Source organism: Tinamus guttatus, unplaced genomic scaffold (assembly GCF_059628265.1).
Source record: "Tinamus guttatus ecotype Peru unplaced genomic scaffold, ASM5962826v1 Tinamus_guttatus_pri_ptg000011l, whole genome shotgun sequence".
NCBI classification, from domain to species: Eukaryota; Metazoa; Chordata; class Aves; order Tinamiformes; family Tinamidae; genus Tinamus; species Tinamus guttatus.
In genome coordinates this window covers 740,762-753,019 of record NW_028288545.1, presented here as the reverse complement: position 1 = coordinate 753,019, position 12,258 = coordinate 740,762, and the positions used below count along the sequence as shown (strand labels likewise).

The 12,258-nt window shown below is 38.0% G+C and overlaps 1 protein-coding gene across 1 annotated transcript in view; it reads right to left on the bottom strand.

The window, feature by feature from the left end:
- RYR2 (ryanodine receptor 2) overlaps positions 1-12,258 on the bottom strand; it is a 362,813-nt gene that overhangs the window by 193,893 nt on the left and 156,662 nt on the right. The window contains exons 4-6 of the mRNA XM_088522870.1: positions 9,510-9,584; positions 8,630-8,708; positions 8,062-8,174 (exon numbers count right to left, since the gene is read on the bottom strand). Of these exons, the coding sequence (XP_088378996.1) occupies positions 8,062-8,174; positions 8,630-8,708; positions 9,510-9,584 (267 nt within the window). The remainder of the gene's footprint in view (positions 1-8,061; positions 8,175-8,629; positions 8,709-9,509; positions 9,585-12,258) is intronic.

The following is a 12,258-nucleotide window of genomic DNA, read 5'->3' as shown; positions in this document are numbered from 1 at the left end:
CTGCACATCCAGCACAATCTATTTCCATCCGCCCTTTACATCATTATGTTGTTTCTGACATTCTTTTCTGCCTCTTCCGGGTAGTCACACAAGAAACAAGAAAAAATAGGAGAGAGGAGAGAGAAAGGAAATGGAAAACATTCTCTTAAAAGCTTCCTTTCTTGTACAATCTGAGAGTTACATATGAAGTGCATATACCACACTGAAGGAAAGAAGGGGCTCCTGGGGTGCCACCCCAAGTGGCTACCGCAGCTTCACAAACAAAATCGCTCCATGCTTACCAGATACCATTTCTATTAAAATGTACCGCTGAAATGAGTGGAAAAAACATTCAGTTAGTGACACTGATCATTATACTGACGCTGTCAAAATAAATGAAAATATTTACTCCTAAGGAATATAAATATTGTTAAGAACTAGAAGCATCAAAATTGCATCTCTGTAATGTTTTTATATTCACGATTTTTTGCGTTTATATCTAAAAGTGGCAAAGCATTCATACCTGCAGAAAAGTCTATGAATATTTTGAAAAAGTCTGAAAAAATGCTGGGAAAAAAGAAAGGGTAATCTAAGTTTTGACCCAAAGTCAGCAAAGCTGCAAAAGTTTATTTGGGTTTAAAGCTCTATAAAATCCTGGTTCCTGTGCATTCAGCTGAAATGGTTTGAAGACACTGCCCGCAAATCCACAAGCACAAAGTTTTCCCACTGATACAGGGAGACAGTTGGGAGCAATATACCAACCCCTTCCAATCCCTCAACTCAGTAGAGGATTATATAAGCAAGGGGAGAGTAACAGACAAAGCCCACAAAGGCAAAGAAATTATCATGAAAAATCAGCCACCAATACTTTTCTAATCCACTCTCATGCTGAGAAGAGCAGAAAATGCTACAGCCATGTCAAGAAGCGTGCAAACAAAAGTTAGGGAATATCAAACTGCAAACAGCTGATTAAAATGGCATTCCATATGCCTCTGGCGTAGGCATCATATGGCAGTTCCTAATGGCACAGTCCTGTACGACTTTTCCACAAGCACTGCCTCATAGGACACAGGGGTTCACTTCATGTTCAGTGTTGTTTTCTCCTTATTCTTCAGTTTGCAGCCTCATGTTTTATTCAGTAGTATAAATTCTTCAAAGCTCTGAAGAGAATTATTAATTTCCTTATAAGCTTTTCTTTTGCTATCATCAATCACAGTGTTTCACAAATTACAACAAATATTAATGACTTTACTGTCTCAAATCCCCAAAAGGAGTATCATGAGCTCCCTTTTCCAATGCAGAGATGAAGTACATAGTTTACACTGAAAAGTTTTCATTAATCTAAAATGCCCGAGTTGAGGTTTTTTCCCCCTGCAGTAATGCAGACTGCATTATATACAGTTATAATGTTCAGGGCAGAGTTCCCATTCTTTTTACTTGCAAGTACTTTACTTTGCAAGTACTTTACTTGCACCTGGGGAGGAATAACCCCAGACACCAGTACAGGCTGGGGACCGAGCTTGTGGAGAGCAGCTCTGCAGAGAAAGACCTGGGTGTCATGGTGGACGACAAGTTGACCATGAGGCAGCAGTGTGCCCTCGTGGCCAAAAAGGCCAATGGGATCCTGGGCTGCATTAAGAAGAGCGTCTCCAGCAGGTCGAGGGAGGTGATCCTGCCCCTCTACTCAGCCCTGGTGAGGCCGCATCTGGAGTACTGTGTCCAGTTCTGGGCTCCACAGTACAAGAGGGATGTGGAGCTGCTGGAGAGAGTCCAGCGCAGGGCTACAAGGATGATCAGGGGCCTGGAACATCTGCCCTATGAGGAGAGGCTGAGGGAGCTGGGCCTGTTCAGCCTGGAGAAGAGAAGGCTGAGAGGGGATCTAATCAGTGTATATAAATACCTCAAGGGAGGGAGTGCAGAGGACGGTCATGGTCTCTTTTCAGTGGTGGCCACTGATAGGACTAGAGGAAATGGCCGGAAACTGAAACATCAAAAATTCCATAGGAACTTAAGGAAAAATTTCTTAACAGTGAGGGTGACAGAGCACTGGAACAGGCTGCCCAGAGAGGTTGTGGAGTCTCCTTCTCTGGAGATCTTCAAAACCCGCTTGGATGCAGTCCTGCGCCACGTGCTTTAGGTGTCCCTGCGTATGCAGGGGGGTTGGACTAGATGATCTCTAGAGGTCCCTTCCAACCCTAAGCATTCTATGATTCTATGATTCTATGATTCTAAGTATCAAAGCTCAGCCACTTTAGGACCTCACAAACTCTAAGAAAATGAGTCACTGGAGCCTTGTCTCTGGTTCCCAGCTGATATGGAAGGCAGAGGTACTGACCATCAGAAGGCAATTCTGGTGTAATGGAGGATCTGCTCAGCAAATTCTACAGCAGAGCCTAGTGCAGAATCTGATTCTCTGGGAAAAAAATAATAAACCTATGTAATCATTACAATGCCCATTCCACACCTAGAATTGCCTTAAAAGTCTTTGAAATTTGCCCTTGAAGCTTGAAATTTCATCTTCAAAGTTTGTCTGTTCTGCAGTGTTCCCGCTACTCAGCCCTGACACATCCTTTGAAATTCTATCATTAGCACTGAGGCAGAGACCTAAAACAAACTGCATATTTAAGAGATATCATTAAATATATTTGGTGCTATAACTCTTGCATTTTCTAATATTTGTGATTCTGCAGTTTTAATAAGGAGATTCTATTATGGTGTATCTTCTACGTAGTTTTCCCACATTTTTAAAAAGCAAATTGAAAGAACAGTTACAGCACATGCCACATATACCACTGACACTCACCTGAAATATATTCAGAGAAAACTTTCCAAACCATTTTTTAGACATCTGACATATAGACATCAGAAAATCAATAGACTGTCAGCACTAGCACATGTGACTCCTATGATTTTCTACAATGGGTTTCCTAAATAGTTGCTGAGTGCAGCTACCTGTCCCAGTTGTTCCAAGACTCTTCCACTTTCTCTTCCTTCCCAGATCTTTATCCCAGTGCCGTATCTCTCTCTTAACCAACCCAGCTACAGTCTACTTCTCTCTCCAAAGTAACAATTCTTTCTGCTTCAAAGATTTCTCCTCTGACCTACAAAGCTGAGGCTTAGCTTTCTTCTTACTTAGCTTTTTTCTTCCCACGTCATCCAGCACTCAACGTCTTTCCAGAAACTTACCACAACTCCTACCCCTCATAATTATTTTTGCATTTCCTGGTCACTGACTTGCCCCACTCTGGATTCTGGTCCAGCAGCAATGTTTTCCTCCTTCAATCCAGATCCTTCATAGATCCCCCTTCTTGCCTTTCCTTCCCCGTCCCACTCTACTGATTCCTTTTGCAGTTGTCCTCATCAGCATGGTTTTTCTTCCCCAAATTTCTAATTCAGTCCTAACCTGCAGGTGCCCACTCCTCCCTTGTCACCAGCTTCATGTCACAGAAGACTCCTCTTGCCTCCCTCCAACTGCCAAGCTCCTCAGCCACTCAGTCAAGTCCCACTCCGTTCCCTCCTTCCCACTTCAGGCCCAGGCTCGGTCTTTGTCACAGCCTATTCCTGTCCCTTCACCCTCACCAGCCTTTTGTTCCTTCTACTTTCTAATAGCAGCCTCCTCCACACATCTCAAGTGGCAGCAGATCACTACCAGCACATAAAACACTGAGTTCTCAGTTGTCAGTACTTTCTCCCTGCCTTGGGCCGCCCGCTACAAGGCATACCTGCTCTCGCCAGGTTTGGGGGAAGATTTTATTATTCACTGTGGGGGAAATTTAAGCACTTAATTAGCACATGGGATCTTCAAGAGTTTTGGCATGTGCTGAATGGGCGCAGTCATCAGATTTTTAGCTGCTAAAATAAAATCAAGAAATCCTTCCTGGCCCTCTACCAAGTGCAATGTCTCAGAGACCTGTTACTCTACTAAATTAGTTGAGAATGGTTGTTTTTTTCTTTTTCTTTTTAATAAAGGACACCTGTGACATGAAGACCCCCCTTCTCATTTCATGTGCTTGTAGTAAAGTGTGGGATGCTCCACATTTCCAAGGGAGATGATTTTTTTTTAATAGGGGTGAACTTTTTTTCCTTCACAGTGCTCCTGCTCAGGTCAGCTGATCTCTTCTAGATAAACTAAAAAAAAATCTCAGATTGATACAAAAATACAAATAAAAATAGATTTTTTATAGAAAAAATAGATTTTTATTTTGATCATTCCTTTTGCATTTCATTTTCATGTCTAAGGAACTTTTCTTGACTGCTGTTTAAAAAGCTAAGAACTATTGTTACCCAGAGGCTTATGAAATTAAAAGAAATTAGAATTAATTACATTTCTAAACTATTTAATATTGGCAATTTTGAAAGCTACCATGGGCTGCAGCTAATATATTAGGCATAGTTCAGTGCAGCAGCTCATCCTAAACATGTACAAGAGGGGTAAAAACCACTGGATAAATTACCTCTGTTCCCAGGCCTGCATTACCTCAAGAAAGGAAACAGAGCAACTCTGGGTAGAACTTAAAGAGCGCCAATATTTATAGCTGAATTTCTTTTTGCTCTATGCTAATAGGGTTCAGCAGAGCCAAGTTTCCTCTCAGAAGGATCTGGCAACAGTGCAATTCACACATTATACAATGCCACAAGCTCTTTTATAAGTGCTTTTCCTCAGAAAGGCTATAGAAGAAAATAAGCATCCAAAATCCCATTGCACAGGTAGGGATAATGAGATTCAGAGCAACTGAAAGACTTGCCCAGGGACATTACTGCCCAGAGTCAACAAACAGCCAACATCCACATATCTAGACTTTCATTTTCTTATTTTCCTACTAATATTCCTATCGGTTTAGCACTTGTTCAATGAAATCAAAAAATATCTGTTCAGGGCAAACAGACAGACTTAGTCTCTTAAAAACCTCAAGTTCCTTGACTGGATTTAATAATCTACTTGGTCTCACTGTCAAAGAGGATTCATACAAATAACTTTACCTCTCCATACTGGTAACTACTCTGAAAGGTATCGGTTGCCACATTCCTTAGTTAAGTGCAGTAGAAAATAGGAGTTTTAAGATTCATAAGATGAACTCTGAATGAAAACACTGTTATTCTAATAAACTGTTCTTTTGTTTTCACACATTACTGTCACATGTCTACTAGACACTTTAGAAAATTAGAACTTGGTGTATATGTTTTTGCTAAGGGAAAAAACATATACATTTTTACAATATGTTGTTTTATTTACAGCTTTGGGACGGTTACTTGTGCCTGTATTGGGATGAACTAGATAGCTCAAAAAGAATCCAAAATATTTAATTTTTGTCTCTGAGCTATTTCATTACAATAATACTGGAGAATCAAGGTTTGTAGGCAACAGTCCTGGAAGATCTGATCCATAGCTGGGAAGAAAAAGAGGTTGGAAGTGTTTCAAGGCACACAAGCCACTCTTCAGGCCATCAAACTAGAAATTATGGTCAGAAAAAAACCAATTTTGGTCTTAGTTAAACTTATTTATGTTAAACAATTCCAGTGGCACATTACCAAGGTGAGAGGTGAAAAGGCTGTTGGCTTCTGCGAGGCTGAAAAAAATACAGCTTCTCTGGAAGGAAGGGCAGTGTTGACTTGTACAAAAGTACAGTGCAAGCTGCAGGTGGTTGATATGTCATTAAATTGTTATCTATAAGGTCACAGTTTTCAGAGTTGGGAACTTCCTGTTTAAGATACAGCTTTTTTTTTTACGGTATTTTGTATATCCCCTAAAGGAAAGCGACTCGTAGCTTAGAAATAGAGAGACAGCTTTTATGAAAAATATTCCCCCTTCTGGCCCTTCGAATTTTCATGCAATCATTATTGCTTTATTTACTGTGCTAAGATAAACTTTGAGTAGGTAGTAGAAATACAAACATTTTTATGATTGTGAAACATTGTTGTTCATCAGCTCTTAATGTAGCCTGAAATCTTATTCATTTATAAAAATGTGAGGGTAGGCACTTGTTTAATTTGTATCAAACCAGATACGTGAATAACTAAAATAGATTTAACAACCGCTCATGAAAATTTAACTCTTAATCATTTCATGAGTGACAGAGTTGCTTTTCTCTACAAAGAAAATATATTTTACTATGCATATATTGATACATTGCAGAGAAGACAGTATAAGCATTAACACCATGAGAACGGAACAAATGCCACATTCTCAATAAAATCACTCTGCAATCTGCCTCGTGTCTGGGTGCATAAATGTACACTGAGACAGTATACAAGTACATATGATAGAAGAGAATTAACAGTTGAGGCACAAATTCTACTTTATATTAAATATTTATAAAATATAAAATATAGTAAGTCTACTACTATAGTAGTTACTATATTACTACTATAGTAACTACTATAGTAGTAAACTTACTAACTAGAGTGATAAAAAGTGACAGCTTAGAAAGGGAGAGAGTTCAGGGCAAAAATTATTTGTTTTTAAAACTTTTTCATTAATAACTTCTTAATCAATTTTGTCTTAAGTTTTTTTTTTCCCACTAAGTTTAATAGAAATTCTCTAATTGTAGTTATTAAAATATTTTGAAATATTAAGATTGGCTACTTAGAAAACGAGAACATAGTTATCATAATGTTGTAATTTTTAATTAGAAATGCTATAACTAATTCAATGAGCCATTTTTTATTTGTTTTGAAAAGAAGAGAGAACATTTGCAATTCTATTAAAAAGATGAATCATTATTTTAAGAGGTTTTATTTAATTCTTTGGGTTTTTTTGCTAGATACTGTAAAAAATGTTTCTGAAATAACATTCCCTAGCATAAGGAAAAATTCAATTACAGATTATCAAATAAACTTTTAATATTATAGGCAGAACTAAGACAGCCTTTTTGACTAAAACTAAAAGTATTTCCCCTTAGAAGACTGTGGCTTCAGTTGTAGCTACATTTGCCAAATCCCTGGGGCTGATTTTTACAGAAGTTTCCACTAGACTGCATTTCTTCTTATTTTCATTGTTTTTTTTTTCATGAGAGTATAGCTGCTTGCAAAAGCAAAAATACAAAAAGAAAAAAAAATCTTAGTGTTGAATGGTGTCATCAGCATGAATGGGAGATATCATAGAATCATAGAATCACAGAATGCTTAAGGTTGGAAGGGACCTCTAGAGGTCATCTAGTCCAACCCCCCTGCATACGCAGGGTCACCTAGAGCACGTGGCACAGGACTGCATCCAAGCGGGTTTTGAAGATCTCCAGAGAAGGAGACTCCACAACCTCTCTGGGCAGCCTGTTCCAGTGCTCTGTCACCCTCACTGTCAAAAAAATTTTCCTTATGTTCCTGTGGAACTTTTGGTGTTTCAGTTTGCGGCCATTACCTCAAGAGCATGCAGAAATTGCAAATGCAGGTATTCTTTCCATTATTTCTGTATCATTTGCAGTGAAGAGTAAGAAAGTCAGCATGCTATATGATTAACACAACACTTGTGGGTAAGGGTTAACACCATGCCTAAATTGATACTACTCTCCTCAACATCATCAAAACAGCCCTTATCCATGTATTTTAAAATTAAATAAAGTCATAAGGATATGTCATTGAGGGAAAAAAAAAAGTTATTTAAACAGCTACCACAGTAAAATTTAAAAATATATTTTAATTGTATTTTAATATTAAAATAAAACATATATTTTAATTACTTTGTGACATGTCAGTAGTAGTATATATTATACCATAAAACATATTTTTGAAATGGGCCTTTTAAAGCTTATATAATGCTGTTTGTATGTTTTATCTTCAGTATGTTTTAATTCATGAAAGTGCTGTTAACACTTGAACACTGATAGAGACTTTAAACATCTCAGCTTAGATGGATTCTTCTTTTCTGTATTTTCTTTTTCTCTTGTCTAGTATTTTTCCAACATCTATACTATTATTGCCATAAATACAAAGTAGATCAATCACATATCTGTGTTACACTTTCCAGACCTACAGCATCTTATTTGCAAAACAGCATCAAGTACCAGTTTAAATGACACATTTTGTGTAACAACTTCACTGTTTTCTTTTCTAGAAACTGCACCATACAGATATTCTTGCAAATCTTACCAAGTATCTTTCCGAAGAGACACTGACTAAAATAAGATCATCCCCAACACGCACTTTTTCTCCTTCTGATCGTTGCTTGGAAGCTGGATGGATGGTCCACCAGCACGCCTCACCTATATCGTTAGGGATTAACAACAGAGAAAGAAATTAGAAAGAAAATGCCTGAGATTATTGCCATTTCTTTCATGTTGATCTCAATCCTAAAGTCCTGACCCAATTTTCACTTACGTAAACCAAGCATGCATGTGTTTTTTCATAATTAATATCATTATTGCAATGTAAGAAACCTGGTTGAAAATAACACACCATGCAGAAGATAAAAACACCTCTTCTGCACTTCAATTATGATTCCAGGTAAGGATCTCTGTGAGCTTTAAGAAGTGGACCTTAGGCTGCTCTTACTAAAGAACTTCCTTGTTAACATCACTCCAAGCTCTGGGAAAGGAAAACATTCAACTGAGAACAAGGACAAAGATATGGAGAAATCCATCACTAAAGAAAACTGAAATATGCATCTATGCATTCAAAATTATATTCTTCTTTATATAGTCTTTAAACTGCCATTTACCTGTTGTATTCTCTTGTAATCCTACATCAAATGCCAGCTTGTCCATTGAAGACCGAGATGTAGAGAGGCAACATAGATACTACCAAAAATAATAAAAAAAGATGAATAAAATCATGTATCACTAGTTCTGCTCTTGTCTGATAACCAGCTGGAATATAAAAAAAGCCATCAATCTACGAATATATGATTAACAGTGATTCTTAAATTACCCCCACTAGTCACTATGAAGAACATAAATGCCTGTAAAACTGCATGGTGGTTAAGATGTGCTGCTCAACAATGCTCTCTTGACCAAAGGAGATGCTCTATAATAAGCTCTCCATCTCTATCCATGTTGCATTTCTAGTGAGATGAGCATACTAAGAGCAGACATTAGGTCACTGGCTGCAGTGAAATTCAGCCACTTGAATCTTTACTTTTAGTTGAGCAGTATATAATTTCATCAAGGGATTGAAGAGAGTAAGGCTGCTGTCCAAAACGTGCACAAAGCGGGACTTCCTTTCCCAGGAAGCCCCCAACACATGTTTAGGTTGCCAGACAGATGCCAGTTATGCATTCAGGCACAGCTCATCTGACATCCAATATCCAAGAAAAATCAATGAGAAATCACCAATTCAACACAGACTGACAGAGAACAGGTATTAGTTACTTCTCATCAGTATTGAGGAAGACCTAAGTTTCAGCACCTAATCAGGAATGACCAGCTCGGTTTCCTGTCTTCAGGCATCTGCCCTCCAAACAGATTTCAGAGCAGTGGAATGCCTTTCTTCTGTGACTAATTCTCTGGATATTAGTAAATGGCAATAGTCTGGGTGATCTCAAGTAGTTTTCACACATGAAAAGAATAAACTATCACCTGCTGCTAGCTCCTGTTACATACCATGCCGCTGTAGGAATGGCGCAGCAGGATCGCATGCCCATAGAGCAACGTTCGATGACCTCCACCTTGCGCAGACTGAAAAACAAACAGAAAGGACATAGTAGGACCTTGGAATAAAATCAGACCCTTCTGCCAAATCAAAAATTATTATTATTAATAATAATAATACATTTCTCAATAATCTCTATCTGTCCAGTGACAGGGAAGTCTATTTCTTGATAAAATGCAGTTCAGGGATTAGTTCAATAGGTAGTTTCATTAACTTGTTCTCTTTAGCTCTGATTGCCTCTGAATATATTGAACTTTTAATCAGAATATATTTATTCCTTGGGACAGATCTTAGGTAGAATTTGGACATGCAAATCTAGAATCTACTGACTTTTTGTAATAGAAAATCTTGATTACACTGATGAGAGTAAAATTTTGTACTCAGTCACAATCTTGGTAAAAAAATATACTGTAGAAGCTTGAATCTTATTGCCGTGGGCTGAAAGTTGATGGTTTATAGAGAAGAGTAGCTTTGAGGCATGTCACATACCCTCTGTGCCCTCATGTGTTGTTAAATCTTAACCCATTCTCCTTTCCAAAGACACACTTTAGTGCACACAAGATATGCAGAGGGAGCTTCTAGATTGACTGTTTTACCAGCAATATATGAATGATAGTTCACTCACATTCTAGACCAACCTCCAAACTGCTTGCCCGCAGTGTTTAAATACTATCAAACAGATTTATTCATCTGCCAGGCCAGGCAAGTGCTCAAATACACCCAAATGATTTCATATATCACTTCTAACAAACCATGAGCAAATACTTCATATAACTTGATACTTTTGGTAACAGTTAACTCACCAGGATTTGGGAGTTCTTAAAACTCATAAATCATGCTCAAAGTCTTTCTAATAGGAAAAATAGTAAGCATTGCTCTTGAAAAATGCAGCATAGAAGTGTGACTGAAACAAAACTAATACAAATTAATAATTTGCTTTTACTGGTGAGAAACTACAACTGATTTTTTACAACACTGACAGCATGATATCTGTTTATATATATTCAAGAATAAATAATCTTGTTAAAACACTGGAAACTTTTCAACATCTGCGGCAGATTTACGGAGCCCTTAGGTTGGCTGCAGCTGACTGACACTGGTCAGGAGCAAAGGTGGACAAAGACCTTGTCAAGAGCACAAATCCACATCTCCTCAAGAAAACACCTCACATAATACCTCAGATAACAGTCTACAAGCATCACCCATAAATATTATTTTAAAATGTGGCAAATTTGTAAGGAGCAGTATTATTCTCTCATACAGGACTCCAAATTTAATTTCTCACATGCAGCATTTATTCTCTTTCTTTTACCAGAGTACACCGACCTTCTGTATGACTGGAGCATCAGATGCATTACAGAACAAATGGCAGCAATCATACTCTGTTATCACCCTGGCAGTTTCATTTCAGGGCTGAAGATCCATTTCACTGAATGGCCAAGGTGACAACACACAATCTCCTATCCATATTTACTAGTTGCCCTTCCTGAACATTTTTCCATTAGCATAATATTTATTCATCTTTGGGTTACTTGGGCAAGAAAAAGAAATAGGGAGCTAGTGGTGAAAAGGCAAAGTACATGAATAATAGTAACTTTACTATTTGTAAGAAAGACCCCTGAATTATAGTTTTTATCTTTACCAAGAAGAGAAGTGAGCATCCTGACACTCACAAAGGGTACTTTGACTTTCAGGGAGGCATATTCAGTAATCGGTCTGCAAGCCTGAACAATATGAATTTCTATTAGGAAAGAATGTAAGTCACGGTCTTCATCACAGACACACCACCTTAACAATACGACATGAGGATTTACTTTTGACCTACCACTACCGCCAGCTTCTCCAAAGGCATGAGGACGGCAGGTAGCCGTTTGACTATGTCAGGACCGTTCACTTCTGCCAAGCGTGAACACTGAACATCTGCTGCTCATCACAAGGGGGAAGAGGAAGAGACTGCTCTGATGACACCATCTTTGCAGCATTTCAGCTTCTCCCAGAAGCAGCACTCACATGTGCCCAACCAATAAAGGTTTGAGCTGGGACCGTGAACGGTTCCAGCTGGAAACCATGATTTTAGTAACATTTGTGTTGTAATTTTGATGTATAGCTAGCAATCTGGTACCTGGCAGACAGATTTGGGTGCCAAAAAGCAAACAAATAAATAAAAAATGCTGGATCATCTTTCTTCTGTCTAACATAGCCATATTACGTATCATGAGTCTGATTTGTCCTATGCTTTTAGTTTCCAATTTTCAGAGGTATTTCTAAGTCAGAGAATGTGGTCCCTGAATAAAGTCAGGATGGAGAAAAGACACATTATTATTCAAATAACTCAGCCACCGAAGTTCTCCACGCTCTGTTTTAGAGCAGAATCAACGATTTGAGCACCATACTCCTCTTTTGATGTTATAATCCAAGAATTTGCATTTTAGAATGAGATTTGGCAAGCTCTCAGATCTGTGGTCAGTAAATTGAGTTTGAAAGAACTGTGCCGCTTCACACTGCTTGTGAAAAATTTCACATAAACTGCCCTTCTCTACCTAATATTTCTATATCTTCAAAACAAAATTAATTTGAAATTATCTCATTAACAAAAAGTTATCAACAAAGCAAATCAATTCAGAATACAACAACAAACAATTATGAGGCCGAAGAAATTCGCATTCAAAACATAAAAATGGTTTTCAAGTTCACTTCAGT